Consider the following 18,045-nt stretch of genomic DNA (forward strand, 5'->3'; position numbering starts at 1 on the left):
ACGATGACCCGGATATAATTTTAAAATTTAAAATTTTAGATAGAAGAGCCAAAATTGTAGCCCACGTATATTAATTATGGATATTTTTTGTATGTCATTGGCCTTTATTCCCTTTAAATTAGGGGGTTTTTATCCGACGTCCTCAAACGCTAAAAACGCCCGCGTATTTGGGGTGAAATGACGATTTTAACCTTTTAAAGAAAATTACCCCTATCTCCCTCCACCCTTCCCCTTCGCATCTTTTAAACTTTTTTTGAAACGAATTAATATATTTAAACAATAAAAATTTTAACCAAAAAATTCTAACAATTTTATTTTTTTTCAATTATATTAGGTTAAATTATTTTTTACCACCTAAAAAATTGATAAATTGTATTTTACCACCTAAAAAAATAAAAATTGTTTTTTACCACCTAAAAATAAAATAAAAATTGTCTTTTACCACCTCTTAACTACAAAATAGATGAAAACGTTATGAAAATTAATGGGAAGTAAGCGAAAATTATAGCTTATATACATGAAAATTGTGAGATAAGAGAGGAAAATAAAAAATATATTCGTTGAAATGAGATCGCATAACGTTTCCGTCCACATTTTCGGTCAAGAGGTGGTAAAAAACAATTTTTATTTTACTTTTAGGCGGTAAAAGACAATTTTTATTTTTTTAGGTGGTAAAAAACAATTTATCAATTTTTTTAGGTGGTAAAAAGCAATTTATCCATTATATTAATTATTTTAATTATGAAATTCAGTAATTGTTCAATTTAATTGTTGACAACACTTTTTTAAATATCCGAAATTAAAAACGAGATAATAAATTAAAATTTTATTTTTATTACATTCGTTTTTAAATGGCGGAAGAAAAAGTTCATTTTTAAAAAAAAGACAAGGGTCACTCAGAATTAGCATCCCGAATCATGGTTGGTCCGCAAGAATTGGCGGCCCGAACCATGGAATTGGCGGCCCGAACCATGGTTATTCCGCCCGGAAGTGAATGCCCGAACCATGGTTGGTCCGCCCAGAATTGGCGGCCCGAACCATTGGGCGGACCAACCATGGCTGGGCCGCCAATTTCGGGCGGACCAACCTGAAGGAAATAATGCCCTTTGTCCAAATATGCATTTAATGATTAAGTCTAATAAATGCGGTTCAGTATTAATTGACAAGTTAATAAATTCAGTGAGATCAAGTGAGCTGAATGCCTAGCTAGTGGCCGCTTCAGTTCAAGTAGAATTAATGATATTAATCCACAACTCACTCTTGACTGAACCCGTAGGGTCACACAAAAAGTACGTAAACGGATCAAGTACTTAATGGCATTAAATACTCCATCTATGGATATTCGGAATCGACGGATCTTGGTTTCAGTGGGAGCTAAGATCGTCAAAGGCAAACAATGAATACTCCGGAAACGATGATATTGCCGGAAACGGAAATATGGATCGTATCGGAAATATAAATATTATCCAAGTCGTAGATGTTGCCGGAAACGGAAACATGGTACGTATCGGAAAATATTATTGGAAATGGAAAATATTGCCGGAATCGAAAATATTACCGGAAACGGAAATATTGTCAGAATCGGAAATATTATCGAAATCGGAAAATAATTCCGGAAACGGAAATATTAAATATTTGTTCAAAACGGAAATTAATTCCGGAATCGGAAATATTAAATATTGTTCGTATCGGAAATGAATTCCGGAATCGAGAATTTAATCGGAAGCGTATCGTACGAATTAGCATCGGACGAGGAGTGCCAGACGAAGGCCCAGCACGAAGCCGGGTCATCGCCCAGCAAGCCACGGACAGGCAGCCGAAGCCTCGCCAAGCCCAGCGCGGAGGCAAGGCCCAGCAAGGCCGCGGAGCCACAGCTCGCGGGCTGTGCATCTCGCGTGGGCCGAGTGCTTGCGGCTCGGGCTTGGGCTCGTGTTCGTGCAACGCTTGTGTTCGTTACGAATCCTAAAGCTAATGGAATTCGTTCTATGATTAAATCCTAATCCTAATAAAGATAGAATTTGTTTAAATAGAATTTTAATAGGATTCTAATTAAACTAATTGGTATCCTAATAGGATTCTAAATCCCTTTCCATAACTCTATAAATATGAGCCTAGGTTCACAATTTTAGAGTGAGAATTCAATTAATCTAAAAGTGATTTTTGAGAGCAAAAATTAAGTCACATTATTGCCTACAATAGCCGAAAATTCTAAGTACCTTAAGGGCGATTCTAGTTGGTCAATCTTAAGGCGGATCCGGACGTGCTGTGGACTATCTACGGAGGGAAGACACTTGGAGTCTTAAAAACTTGTTCTGGTTTGGTTCGGGCGCGGCTAGGGAGGGCAAGCTACAAAGTGTATGCATCTGAATTATGCTAAATCATTATGTGTTAATAATATGTTTCATGGCTTTATGGTTTTTCCGCATGATTTATGTTTATTCATATGTATCATAACCTAACAGTGGTATCACGAGTATCTTATTATTTTCATAATCTAAATTGCATGAACATGGTTAATTTTTACAAATTGGCAAGGAATTAAAGGGGTGATTAGTTTTCGTAATTAATTGCAAATTGCGTTTATTTAATTATATGTACGCAGTTTTTTCGGCAGAATATTCGTTACTCAACCAAATCCAGTGATTTTTGTGTCAATTCCACATGTAAAAGGCATTCTAAAATTTTGACAAAAATAAATTTTTTCGCCGAATCCAGAATTCCCAAATTCGAAGCCTAACTATGACTTTTCGGAGGTTTAAGTTTTTCGAATGCAAAAGTTTGTAAAATTTAAGATGTTAAATTGAATATTTGCGATTCTTGTTGATAAATCTTGAGTTTTTGATTGACCTACAGTATATGTTTAACAAGTTTTAATGCGTAGCCTTGTTAATTATACAACCTAATTTGTAATTATGATTAATTTGTTGAAATTCGAATAATTTAGAATTGATTTGATTTTCATAATTAATTAATAATTTAATTAGGTACCCATGATTAAAAACCACCATAAAAATTGTTAATTTAAGTTAAATTTTAAATTTTTATGACCTAGATTTGCATCCATGTTAATCGGAAATTAATTGATTAATAAATTTTCGATTTTTAGCCCTAAAAATATGAAATTAATATGATATATTAATTTGTCATTATTTTTTAATTTAAAAATTTTAAATTTTTATGAAAACGCCCATAAATGTTGCACGCACAAAGCAATGGAAGCTACGTGTTACCCTTAAGAGCAAGATTATTGAAGAGGATTTATATATCCTCTCTTCAACTCTCTTTCCTTTTCTCCTTTTGACACATCATGTTCTCTTTCTTCCACATCATTTTCCACTATCTCCTTCCTCTTCATCTTCCTATTTTTATTTTTTTCCACACATCAAAGAGGATCCTCTCTTGTTTCCTCTCTCCTACTTTACATACCCCACTATATATTATCTTTTTATTAAAACATTTAATTTAGGGATATTTCAAGTATTTACAAAATAAATTAACCTAATAATTTATTTTTCTATTACTATTGATAGAATAAATCGATTTGTAACCTTGACAATAATAAACTTTGTTAAAATAACATTAATAATATTACAATACAATACAATGACAATAATTAACTAACAATGTGTGCTTCAAGTACATCATGAAAAAGATGAGATGTGTGAAATATGGTTAAAATTAGGTTCATTTTATAGAGAAAAAATATATATAATCGTTGGTGTTTTTTTATTTACAAATAAGTTACCATTTTTTATTTATTACCGTTATAAAATTATAACCGTATGTAAAATTGTCTAAAACTAGCCAATTATTAAATGACACGTGGCTCAATATATCCTCTCCCAATTACCATATATCCTCTTCACATGGAGGATATATTGTAATCCTCTACCAAGGTAGTATCCTCTCTTCCATTTCTACATCAAAGAGGATACTACTTTGGAGGAGAGAGAGTGTAAGGGAGGATGATATATCCTCCCCAATGTTCATGCTTTAAGGGGTGTTGTATAGTACGGGCACGCGGCGACGAGCAAGGGAGCTCGTCGCCCGTGCGGTACGAATGCAACGAGCAACGATCTATGCGGCACGCAAGGCCCTGAGCCTAGGCGTGCATGAGGGCATAGGCAAAAGGCATAGCACGATGCGTGTGGGCAGCAGCACGCTGCGCCACAACGCACCATGCGCGCCAACAAGTAGCAGCCATGACGCAGCAATGCTGCGCGCAACGTAGCCCGCAAGGGTTGCGTGTGTGCGTGGCTTGGGCGTGGGTGTGTATGGTTGTGCGGGGTATGTGCGACGATCAATAGGCACGGGGCATGGGCCTCGTAGCTCGATGGGGCTTGGGCGCAAGCCCAAGTGCCTCGTCTTGCAAAGTATTGATGCGTTTCGTTTTAATTTTAAATTTTCAGTTCGGAAATAATTTTAATTAAATTTAAAATTAATTATTTAAATTATTTCTCGGATTTAATTTTGAATATTATAATTATTATAAATTTTATTTATACTAATTATTTTACTAAAATTAAACCTCGGATTAATTTATTCAATTCAACTGAAAAATAAATTAAATAAGTGGATTCAATTATAATGTTATATGAGCTTTAAATTTTAATTAAATTTGTATGTTTCTGGTTAGACTAGAAATACATTTTTATGTTTAAAATTAGTAAAGCATATAAAGTTATTGGTTTAAGTGGGAGCAATTTTAGTCATAAACTCTTGATTAGGTCTACAAATCCTTTAAGGTTAAACAACTTGATTAGAATTAATAAGGACTGAATAATTGGTAGATTATTGGTGCCCTTGATTAATTGCTGCAAATATTTATGTGATGCATACAACGTATTTTTTTTACTAACCAGCTATGTGGGCCATTCATGATAATGAATGGGTGAATGGTATATATTGTATATGTACTGTTTTGCAGGTTATGAAATGACTAGTATGGCCCAAATAGGATAGAAAATATGGTATGCGTACCATTAATTTGAATGTAATTGGTCTAATGTACCAAATTTGTTTTTCAATTCAAATATGGTTTGCGTACCATCAAATAGTTGTAATTAGTTTAATTATAGCTGATCCTATTTGAAGAAAATGGCGCCTCCCACGCTGATATTCAAGACGGAGTTTCCAATCCATTTTCAAGACGGACTTTGAAGTTGAAGCTTCAAGATGAAGTCGGGCCATACTAGATCACAATTATCTTTAGCATGCTTTAAGTTATTTATTGCTTTTAAATATGTCTTAAATATGCATGAGATTGTGGCTTGATTATGTTGCATGATTAAGGATTTTAGTTCACTTAAAATCTAACCAACATAGTAAGAGCCTTAAGTTCCAAACTTAAAAATTGAGTTAAAAGGTGCCATGCCAAAATAACACTTACTTGGATATCCTTTACATCGATCTTAGTAATAGGTTTCCGCCATAGCGAGGTGTTACTTATCGATACTAAAGGGGTAAGGTACACAAATAATTGTGAGTACATGTTAGTTTTTGTGAAACACAACGATATAAGTAAGGAGTCCTTTTATGTCGTGGCAAAATCGATAGGATTACCTAATAAGTTCTTAGACGTACCTATCAACCAAGAGTAGTTTCTAGACTATTAGCAAAAGGCTTTTGCTTACCTAAAATATTTTAGAATTGAGTCTTAATACATAATGTGCTTAATTCTTCAATGGTTTTTAGGATCTTGGAATCATTTTATTCACACCTTCCGGAACAATAAAATCGAATAAAATGCCAATGACTTGTTTAAATTACATGATTGCTTTAATTTTCAAGTTATTATTCGTGATAAATGTTTAGACGTTGCTTGCTTCGATGTATGTTTTAATTATTGTTTATAATTAAATATCTTGCACTGCAGTAAATCCTTTTAGAAAGGTAACAGTAAATTTCCTCGATTGGTAGTGAATCCAAGAACGATTCACGGAAATGAGAGAAAATGAGCAATTTAAAATGTACGTTTCTTATAGTGACTTTTATGGTTGTTTTCGATTATCAAAGTCGAATGGCAAACCGATTGGTGCTTGTGGATTCAAAATACAATGTAGTTTTGAGATCATAAAGTATTGAGTTTAAACGCTCAGCTTTACCAATGGTTAACAACCTAATATCTTTGTCCATTTAATTCTCGAATGAGTCTAGTCCCTAAACATTCGAATAGATCGATGCTTAGAGAATTTTAGAAGCTTCTGGTAAGATCATCTAGTTGAAATAGAATATTCAACATAAATAAAATGGTAAGAACTTTGTTGGAATGACATTGGACATGTCTAAACAAAGTATACAAGTCAACACTAGAGAATTCAATTCTTAAGGCTATAAGAAAGAGTACAAGAAATAGGAAAACAAGGAACAAATGAAAGGAATTTACGATTCCGTTTCTAACTATAAGTTTATGTTTAAAGAGAAGTGACCTAGCAAGAAAACTTCTTTGGTATCATATGCCGCTTGAGGTTCTTACTTCGGTAATAACTCAAACAATGGAAGCTAGGCTACACTAATGGCCTACAAGTGGGAAATGAAGCATGGCAATGCTACATTAGTTGTAGGGTCATCTAGTTTGTTTTAAGTCCTTTCAAGGCTGGAACTTATTGACTATTTTTGTTCCATAATCAGCATACCTAAATTTCTGTCTCAAACACAGAAAGACTCACATTCAAGAAAGACAAAAACAATGTTTGTTTGTTATTTGAATGAAATGGTCATTTACGGGTTGAGTCAATATGCTTGATAAAAACAAACAACTCTTTAACAATAAGAACTTTAGTACGTTCAAATCAATCTCTTGATTTGAGTTCCACTAATCTTTGGCATTGTTACTTAGACCATATCAACAAGTTAACATTCAAAAGTTCTATTTTGATGGAATTTTGAAAGTTGATTGATTTCTAGATCATTCAAGACGAGCTAGTCTTACTTGTTTAAGGTAACAAAAGAAATGAACTATTGTTAGAACACCTAGACAATAGAGTTCAAAGCTAAAGAAAGATTTTATGACTTTATTATTTCACATGGTTTTGAGTGAATATGGATTTATTTACTCAAAGTGATATAAGTTTGAATCTGTTTGGCTAGTTCAAAGATTCAGAAGTATAAAATCCACTTGGCAAGAAATCATAAAGATCTAGGTTAGATCATGTTGATGATTACTTGAGACCAAAAATGATCATCAATGATTGTGTGTTGTAATTTCACGATCTAGCTCCATAAGATATGCCATATCTTATTTGGAATGATCGAAGTCGATTGGTACTTGATTCGATCAATGATGAATCATAAAGACTTTTCCTATAATTTCTAAAACGAAATGCTCAACTACCACCAAACTAAACCAAATTCGTCAAAGCTATTTGAAAAGGAATTTCAGAATATCTTTTCATAATATATGTCTAAAGAGTTGCTAAACTCAGTGGGAGCTTAGTATTTGTTATTCAACAAACTAAGGCCCATGTCTAGATATATGTTTCATTGTGATTTATTCAAATGAGACACAAGGGTATTGTTTCTACCACGAATTTTTGAGAACATAATGTTTGTTTGCTCGAAATAATGTCCTTTTGGAGATTCGTTTCCAAAATGACAAGTGGGAGAAAATAGACCTTGAAAGGTCTTCGAGGCGAACAACAAACATAAACGGACATTCCGGAGGCTTTTCGAAGTGCTTTAGAAAATCCGAACACGTATTCTTTAAGGACTTTAGAAGTGGCTTTAAAAGAATGGACATCTCTTAGAAGACTTCACAAGTGCTTCAAGGAGAAAAGAATATTCAAAGGACTTTCAAGTGGCTGTTGATATTCTATTGTTTGATGTTCTACCCAAGTAGGCATAGAGTTCAAGTCACTGAAACTATGAGATTCTTCTATTAGATATGAAGAAACATGGAGTTCAGGTCACTGGAGCTGTGGGATTCTTCTATTAGATAGTGAAGAAACCTACAACTTGCAGTCAAACTATTATCATTTTGACTCGTAAGAAAGCTATGACGAAACCCAGATTCCCTAAAATGGTTATAGGCCATAAATAGACTCAATGTTTTAGATGGTTAAAGTCCATAAAACATAACCAATGTTTTGATGACAAAATTGAAATTTTGTTGATTTACAAGAATAGATTAAACACCTATTGGTTGCAAATTGGTTTTAAGGATAAAAACCATCAAACATGGAATTGTTTTCACACACAAAGCTAGATTAGTTTCTAAAGGTTACAAGCAAATTCACGGTGTGGATTGTGTTGAAACCTCATGCATAATCGTAATGCTCAAGTCTTAGCAACAATTGCATATTGGTACATATGGCAATTGGATGACAAAACATCTTCCTCAATCAAATGTTGGAAGAAACTATGTACATGGCATGTCATAGGAATTGTGGATCCAAATAAATGCTTGAAAAGGAAAGCTAGCTTATGAAATCTAAGTACAGATTTAAGCAAGCAATTGGGAATTGGAAATGTATTTTAGTAAACTAATAAGTATTTTAGTTTCATAAAATGTACATGATTCTTATAGATGTATAGGAAGTTTAGTGGGAGTACATAAAACATAATTGGTCCTATGTGTATCACACACATATCTCTCTATTGTGAAATAACATTCAAATGCTAATGACTTAGATTTGAAATTATTCATCAATGATGGACCATGGAGAAACTTAGTACATACTGGGTATTAAGATCTATCTACAAAGATCTTAGAATATTGTTTTGGATTAAGTAATGACATTTACTAAATCAAACACGAAATACTCCATTGGAGATATTCGACCCATGTGAATAAATCTAAGTAAAAGAATGTTTGAACTATGTATAAGCATTTACTAAGTTAAACATCAAAGGATCCAAGTGAGATTCTTAAACCTATATTATATGTCAAAGAGTTTAGCTGGATTCAGTATCTACGGAAATTGAATGAGCTAAAGATACATGAATAGAATTCAATTGAGAATAATTCTGCAAAAGAATTTATCATGTATGATATAATATGAGGATCGCCAAAAATGTATCGTATGGCTTTAGGCATGACTAACATATACCAATCTCTATTGATCTAAGTGAAGATCAACTAGATTGAGATCAAGAAAAGCTTATGGTACTTGAAAAGGTACATAGGATTAGTTCTTGATTCAAGGAAATAAAGATATGCTAAATATTGATGCTACACGCATAAACACTAGCAAAGGGTCAAGCAAAATCCCTTTTGAGTTAACCATTGACAAGGACGAGCTAAAGAGCATCGTGTTTTGAAATAACATGGATTGGAGACCACGAGTTGTTGCGTGGGAAATTAAATATTAATTTCTATGTTCTAAGATACAGCTGGAAAGTCTTCCACGTATCAATGAACTGCTTGGATAAGTAAATCCAAACAAAGCATCAATAGCAACCTATACAGTTGAAGTTAAAGTACTTATTTCCTAAGAAGCAATTAAACATGGTTGTTTATGTTAAAGAGTTCTTCATTGAACTTGGGTAGATCACATGACTGCCGACTTGATGGTTCTTCATTGCAAAATGCGTAGGACCATTCTTGTAGCAAGAAAGACTAGATCACAAAATAAACATACTCAAAAGATCTTATCATCTATCTCGAAGAACATTCGATGGAAAGGATATTAAGATTTGGCAAAGCATGATAACTAAACCTATGCAACAAGTGAGAAGCAACACTCGCATTGTAGCACTGGAAATCAAGCATAGCTTTGAATTCATGAACTGTTTTAAAGATGGGTTTGAGGCCCATGGTTGTAAAACATCGGGGTTGAACATTTATCATATATGAAATGTATTTTTCATATTCCATTTAATCTTGGTTTAGTATTAAATGATGAGTCCCTTCAATTTGACGAAATATTCAAGATAGACTGTCAGGACCAGTCCTGTGACTAAGAAATGTCTATCAAGTGAACTTGAATGTCAAAAGTTGAAAATGGTCCCTAGTCGGAGTTTTCTATAAAGATGAACGCATAGAAAAACGTTAGACGACTAGAATGCAAGATGACTAGTAGTTTTGTTTCTTGAACTATGTGGACATGGCAATGTCGTAATCATTTGCATAGATACTTACTTTGGGAAGACTAGTATCGGTCAGGCCTATGAAACTTTACTGTAAGAGATGAAAATCTTTCATAAGTAAATTTCATTAAAGTTATTAGACACTAAATCCTCAATACCTGAGTGATTTGAGATTACTTGTTTCAGAACTGCTTACTTTGACGTTGTCAAACGTCGCACGTTAAAAGGAGGCTATAAAGGCAACGCTCAGGTAATCACCTATCAAACAAAGTCTAATCTCAAGATCGCAAGATTGGGATTGTCCTCCCATAAATCGGGATGAGATGCTGAAAGTTGTACAAGGCCACTCGGAGAGCTAGAAACTGTAAAATGCATGGTCGTGCTCGGATGAATCATAGGCTATGATTATCTATTTATTTGATCAGTTGAACTCTGAAACCGAAGAACCCCCCTGGACATAATAAGGATGACAACTCTTACCTTATGTTCAAGAGCAAGCATCGAGAGACAAAGGAATTAGGAAATGCACACTTGTCCTTAAGGACAAGTGGGAGACTGAAGGAAATAATGCCCTTGGTCCAAGTATGCATTTAATGTTAAGTCTAATAAATGCGGTTCAGTATTAATTGACAAGTTATTAATTCAGTGAGTCCAAGTGAGCTGAATGCCTAGCTAGAGGCCGCTTCAGTTCAAGTGGAATGAATGGTATTAATCCACAACTTACTCTTGCCTGAACCCGTAGGGTCATACAAATAGTACGTAAACGGATCAAGTATTTAATGGCATTAAATACTCCATCTATGGATATTCGGAATCGACGGATCTTGGTTTCAGTGGGAGCTAAGATCGTCAAAGGCAAACAATGAATACTCCGGAAACGATGATATTGCCGGAAACGGAAATATGGATCGTATCGGAAATATAAATATTATCCAAGTAGTAGATGTCGCCGGAAACGGAAACATGGTACGTATCGGAAAATATTATTGGAAATGGAAAATATTGCCGGAATCGGAAATATTGCCGGAAACGGAAATATTGTCAGAATCGGAAATATTATCGAAATCGGAAAATAATTCCGGAAACGGAAATATTAAATATTTGTTCGAAACGGAAATTAATTCCGGAATCGGAAATATTAAATATTGTTCGTATCGGAAATGAATTCCGGAATCGAGAATATAATCGGAAGCGTATCGTACGAATTAGCATCGGACAAGGCCTGCCATACGAAGGCCCAGCACGAAGCCGGGCCATCGCCCAGCAAGCCACGGACAGGCAACCGAAGCCTCGCCAAGCCCAGCGCGGAGGCCAGGCCCAGCAAGGCCGCGGAGCCTCAGCTCGCGGGCTGTGCATCTCGCGTGGACCGAGTGCTTGCGCGGGGTGTGCGGCTCGGGCTTGGGCTTGTGTTCGTGCAACGCTTGTGTTCGTTACGAATCCTAAAGCTAATGGAATTCGTTCTATGATTAAATCCTAATCCTAATAAAGATAGAATTTGTTTAAATAGAATTTTAATAGGATTCTAATTAAAATAATTGGTATCCTAATAGGATTCTAAATCCCTTTCCATAACTCTATAAATATGAGCCTAGGTTCACAATTTTAGAGTGAGAATTCAAGTATTCAAAAAGTGATTTTTGAGAGCAAAAATTCAGTCACATTATTGCCTACAATAGCCGAAAATTCTAAGTACCTTAAGGGCGATTCTAGTTGGTCAATCTTAAGGCGGATCCGGACGTGCTGTGGACTATCTACGGAGGGACGACACTTGGAGTCCTAAAGACTTGTTCTTGTTCGGTTCGGGCGCAGCTAGGGAGGGCACGCTAGAAAGTGTATGCATCTGAATTATGCTAAATGATTATGTTTTAACAATATGTTTCCTGGCTTTATGGTTTTTCCGCATGATTTATGTTTATTCATATGTATCATAACCTAACAGTCAGGAGAGACCCCTACTGGCACCGTCCTATCTGGACGTGTTTCATCGAGGATGATTTCATAATGTCCACCAACCGGCTCAGGTCGCCTTGCCTCCATGTGCGCCGTGGCAATGGTGAAGGTTTCTTTCTTGACTTTCTCCTCTATTTTGTCTAGCTTTCTTTTCGAGCTTGTTCGTGCTTCGTCAGTCTTCCCCCAAGCCTCGGGATTTACCGTAGTAAGATAACAATCTCTTGCTAGCTGTTGATCACCATGAATAGTGCCGACTTGGCCTTTATCACAAACATATTTCATGAGCATAAGATGAGTGACGACCACTGCTTTGGCTTGATTTAAAGTTGGGCGCCCCGGTATGATATTGTAAGCGGTGAGGTCTTTCACAATTAGAAATCGGACGTTCAGGTTCTTACTCTGATGCCGGCCTCCTACTCGTAGGGGCAGAGTGATTATCCCTTGGGGATGAATTATGCCGCCTCCGAATCCAATGATCGGGTAATATATCTTTTCAATTGTCTTAGGATCATGCTCAAGACGATTTAGACAAGCTGTGCTGATAATGTCTGACAAACTCCCCGTATCTACTAAAATACGCCTTACTTTGAGGTTTACTACCTTCAATTCAATAACCAGGGGGTCGTCGTGAGGAGTGGCGATCTTGCCCCTGTTAGATTCACAAATCTCCACTTTAGGGAAGTGGTCCATTGGAGCTTTTCCAGACAACATGACCTGCCCCAACCGGCTTGCATAGTCTTTTTGACCTCTCATTGTTGGGCCCCCAGCGGCTAGACCCCCTGAAATGACGGCCACAATTTCTGGATCAGTGTCGTTGTCATCACGGCGGTATGACGGTGACTTGCTTTTCTTGTAGAATTTTTTACCACTTCCCCCTGTGCTCGAGCTGAGATAAGATTTCAGAAATCCTTTAGCGGCTAATCCATCAAGAGCTCTACGGAGACTCTTGCAATCTTTTTTTTCATGTCCTACATCACAATGGAACTTGCAGTAAAGAGAGCTGTCCCGAGTTTCTACCGGCGACTTCATGGGAAACGGGCGATCAATCTCATATCTATCACTGACATCTAGCAGTATCGTATACAAGTCGGTGTTGTACTCGAACCTTTCTTTGTCATAGGGTCGTCCTCTCTTCTGTCCTTGGGACTGGTTTGCCTGATATCCTTTCTTTTCAATGGCCCATGTCCCATTCGGACGGCTGGTCTTTTTATCTGATTTTTCCTTGCGCTGCGGATGGTCAGTGGTCTCTGTTCCCTTAGACTCCTTAGGGACGGAGCAGATTTTAGTGGCATGAATAAAGGACTCGGCCTCATCCAGAGCGTTGGCCATAGTTCTCACACTTTTCTTCACCAAATCGAACTTAAAGGACCCCTTCTTAAGTCCCCTAAAGAAATTATCAAAGGCCACCCCGTCAGGTAGATCTGGAATCTGTCCTGACTCCAAATTGAAACGTCGAACATAACTTCGCAAGGATTCATCTTTCCCTTGCGGTATTCGGCCCAAATGCATACTCGTCTTCTTCTCTTCTTTATAAGCCATAAATCTTGCAGAAAATAACATCTCTAATTCTGCATAAGTGTTGATCGTTCCCAGGGGCAACTTCTCAAACCATTTTGAGGCAACTCCTTTCAGCGTGGACGGGAAGTATTTGCACCAAGTTGCATCAGTAGTTCCCTGGACATACATATGATGCCGATAGGCCAAGAGATGTACATCAGGGTCAGACGTGCAATCATAGGCGTCAATAGCTGGCGGCTTCACTTTAGGCTCCTTGGGAGCATTCATGATATCAACACAGAATGGGGTGGTGTAATCGAGGATGATGCCGGCTACTCCCTGTTGGATATGGCATATCGGGTCTTGCCTTCTATTATGGGATGTTCTACGCCGCTCGTTGTCCGCGCGACTTACATGAGTTCTGGTGAGACGGCGTGAAGGAGCAGCAAGGGGTGAATCTTCTATGACAGAAGTGGAGCCTGTGTCTGACAACTCAGTTTCTTGAGGCCGGTCTAGCTAGATGACGGGCACCCTTCTGGATTGTCCCGGCTCATGAGCAGTGGTCAAGATACGCCGCGGAGCCATAGGCTGGAAAGAAGTCCTGGTCCTATCATGACGCCTGCCATGATCGTCATTTCGAGCTTGGTCTTGCCGCCAGATATTAGACCGAGTGAGTCCATTAAAGAATGGAATCCCTGTCCCATGGGACTGAGAACGATTGATCTTGATCTCATCTTGGAGAGTGTCCACCTGCGCCTTGAATCCGGCTAAAATATCCTTGAGTTGCCCAGCAGACACCGGCAGATCTGGGTTCTCTTCCCTGACTGTATCGGCGTCAGCCCTCAAGTGACCGCCTGGGGGAAGTGAGGGCTGGCCCGTTTCGTCTTCCACTTGGACTTGCTCAGGTTGTGATTCAGGCGGGGGTTCAGGACGGCTGCCTTGCCCCATAGATTGGTTACTCCTATCGTCCCTCCCTCGAGGAGGACGTTCGTCATTCATAGCAGTCTCGTCAATTTCGTTTCGATTGACGGGCGAGTCTCCGAAGTGCTGGACGTCTACCATGTTACCTTACCTCCCCACAGACGGCGCCAAATGTTGTGGGAGTTTTTCCTTTGGTTGATGACGAGGAGGTATTAGGTTCCACGTAAGTCGAGTCCAGTCCACGTCGGCGGCAAAACTATAAAACAAGAATATTCCCGAAGGAATACTCCCTCCGATGCTTAAGTAAGATATGGGTTCTTAGAAAGGAGTAATTAAAGAAAGCATTAATTGTATGAAAGTAAAGGGTGTTTTGAAGGAAATAATCCCCTTGGTCCAAGTATGCATATAATATAAAGTTTAATAAATGCGGTTCAGTATTAATTAACAAGTTAATAATTCAGTGAGATCAAGTGAGCTGAATGCCTGGCTAGAGGCCGCTTCAGTTCAAGTGGAATTAATAATATTAATCCACAGCTTACTCTTGACTGAACTCGTAGGGTCACACAAATAGTACGTAAACGGATCAAGTATTTAATGGCATTAAATACTCCATCTATGGATATTCGGAATCGACGGATCTTGGTTTCAGTGGGAGCTGAGATCGTCACAAGCAAGAAATGAATACTCCGGAAACGATGATATTACCGGAAACGGAAATATGGATCGTATCGGAAATATAATATTATCCAAGTCGTAGATGTTGCCGGAAACGGAAACATGGTACGTATTGGAAAATATTATCGGAAATGGAAATATTGCCGGAATCGAAAATATTGCCGGAAACAGAAATATTGTCAGAATCGGAAATATTATCGGAATCGGAAAATAATTCCGGAAACGGAAATATTAAATATCTGTTCGAAACGGAAATTAATTCCGGAATCGGAAATGTTAAATATTGTTCGTATCGGAAATGAATTCCGGAACCGGGAATTTAATCGGAAGCGCATCGTACGAATAAGCATCGGACGAGGCCTGCCGGACGAAGGCCCAGCACGAAGCCAGGCCATCGCCCAGCAAGCCAAGCGCGGGGACAGCCAAGGCCACGCCAGGCCCAGCGTAAGGCCAGGCCCAACAGGCCGTGGCAGCGCGCGCAGCACGCAAGCAGTGGGCTGCGACCACTGCTGCTGCTCGCGTGGGCTTGATGCTCGCATGGGCCGTGTGGGCTGTGCGCGGGCATGGCCTGCACGCTTGCGGGTCGTGCTCGTGTGTGTTTGTGTTCATGCATGATTCCTAAAGATATTAGGATATGATTAAATTCCTATTCCTAAAAGGGTTATTTAATTAAATTAGAGCTCTTGTAGGATTCTAAGTTTAATTAATTAGTATCCTAATAGGTTTCCAGTTCCCTTTCCATACCTCTATAAATAAGTGCCTAGGGTCACAATCTATATACATCAATTGAAGTATTCTAAAAGTGAGAATTTTGAGTGAAAAATTCAGTCACATATTTTGCATAAAATAACCGAAACACATAGTACCTTAAGGGTGATTCTAGTTGGTCAATCTTAAGGCGGATCCGGACGTGCTGTGGACTATCTACGGAGGGACGACACTTGGAGTCCTAAAGACTTGTTCTTGTTCGGTTCGGGCGCAGCAAGGGAGGGCATGCTACAAATGTATGCACCTAAATTATGCTATATGATTATGTGTGATTTATGTATTGTCATATGTATCATAACCTATCAGTGGGATCACGAGCCTCTTATTATTATCATAATCTAAATTCCATGAACATGGTTAAATTATACAAATTTGCAAGAATTAAAAGGGGTGATTAATTTTCGTAATTGTTAATTAATTGCAAATTGCGTTTATTTAATTATATGTACGCAGTTTTTTCGGCAGAATGTTCGTTACTCAACCAAATTGAGTGATTTTTGAGTCAATTCCGCATGTAAAAGGCATTCTAAAATTTTGACAAAAAATATATTTTTCGCCGAAACCTAGAATTTCCAAATTCGATGCCTAACTATGACTTTTCGGAGGTTTTAGTTTTTCGAACGCAAAAGTTTGTAAATTTAAGATGTTAAATTAATTATTTGCGATTCTTGTTGATAAATCTTGAATTTTTGATTGACCTACTGTATATGTTTAACAAGTTTGAATGCCTAGCCTTGTTAATTATGCAACCTAATTTGTAATTATGATTAATTTGTTGAAATTCGAATAATTTAGAATTGATTTGATTTTCATAATTAATTAATAGTTTAATTAGATTCCTATGAATAAAAACCACCATAAAAATTGTTAATTTATGTTAAATTTTAAATTTTTATGACCTAGATTTGAATCCATGTTAATCGGAAATTAATTAATTAATAAATTTTAGATTTTTCGCCCTAAAATTATGAAATTAATATGATTTATTAATTTGTCATTAATTTTGGAAATAAAAGTTTTAATTTTTATGCAATTCGCCCATATAACTTGCACGCCCAAAGCAATGGACGCTACGTGTTACCCTTAAGGGGTGTTGTATAGTGCGGGCATGCGACGACGAGCAAGGGAGCTCGTCGCCCATGCGGTACGAATGCAGCGAGCAAGGCAATGGTGCACGAGCACAAGGCAGCAGCCCTGCCTTGTGTCGTGTGCTATGGCAATGGGCGAGTGGGCAAGGGCGAGAGTAAGGCAGCGACAGTCGCGTGTGGGCAGCAGGCGAGCTGCGTCACGACGCAACTGCCTCGCGCAGCAAGCGAAGCCTCGCGCGCAACGAGCGCAAACTCGCATGCGACGAGCGCTACGCCCAGCATCGAACACTCGCGCGCAGCGAGCGCTTGCTCGCGTGCTACGAGCACTGCCGCGTGCAGCGAGCGCAAGCTCGCGTGCGTCAAGGGCAGGTGCGCGCAGCGAGCAGTTGGCAAGCGTGCTTCGATGGTGCCTTGCGATGGTGTGCAGCGACAGATGCGACGCAGCACATAGGCTGCGCGCACATGGCCAGTGATGGCTGCGTGCGTGTGGCCTATGGCTGTGCGTTGCATGGTGATGTTGCGTACCTTGTGTTACGATTAAATCGTTTTAAAATTTTAATTTGAAATTTTCAGTTTATGTAATTTTAATTAATTTTAAAATTAATAATTTAAATTGTTTTCTTGGATTTTAATTTTGAATATCATAATTATAATAAATTTTATTTATTCTAATTATTTTACTAAAATTAAAATCTTGAATTAATTTAAATGCGACTGAAAATAAATTAAATATAAGGATTCAATGATAAATTTATATGAGCTTTAAATTTTAATTAAATTTGTATGTTTCCGGTTAGACTAGAAATACATTTTTATGTTTAAAATTAGTAAAGCATATGAATTTATTGGTTTAAGTGGGAGCCCTTTTTAGTCATAAACTCTTGATTAGGTCTACAAATCCTTAAGGTTAAAACAACTTGATTAGAATTAATAAGGACTGAATAATTTGTAGATTATTGGTGCCCTTAATTAATTGCTGCAAATATTTATGTGATGCATACAATGTGTTTTAACTAACCAATTATGTGGGTCATTCATGATAATGAATGGGTGAATGGTATATATTGTATATGTACTATTTTGCAGGTTATGGAGTGACTAGTATGGCCCAAATAGGATA

General features: G+C 37.5%; 1 protein-coding gene across 1 annotated transcript; it reads right to left on the minus strand.

The window, feature by feature from the left end:
- Nucleotides 1–11,958: 11,958 nt before the first annotated feature.
- On the minus strand, nt 11,959–13,761 carry LOC110775951 (uncharacterized). Its single transcript, XM_021980545.2, has one exon. The coding sequence runs from the start codon at nt 13,759–13,761 to the stop codon at nt 11,959–11,961; it is 1,803 nt and encodes a 600-aa protein (XP_021836237.2).
- Between the last annotated feature and the right edge of the window lie 4,284 nt (nt 13,762–18,045).

The sequence above is a fragment of the Spinacia oleracea genome, chromosome 1 (genome assembly GCF_020520425.1).
Source record: "Spinacia oleracea cultivar Varoflay chromosome 1, BTI_SOV_V1, whole genome shotgun sequence".
Classification (NCBI taxonomy): Eukaryota; Viridiplantae; Streptophyta; class Magnoliopsida; order Caryophyllales; family Amaranthaceae; genus Spinacia; species Spinacia oleracea.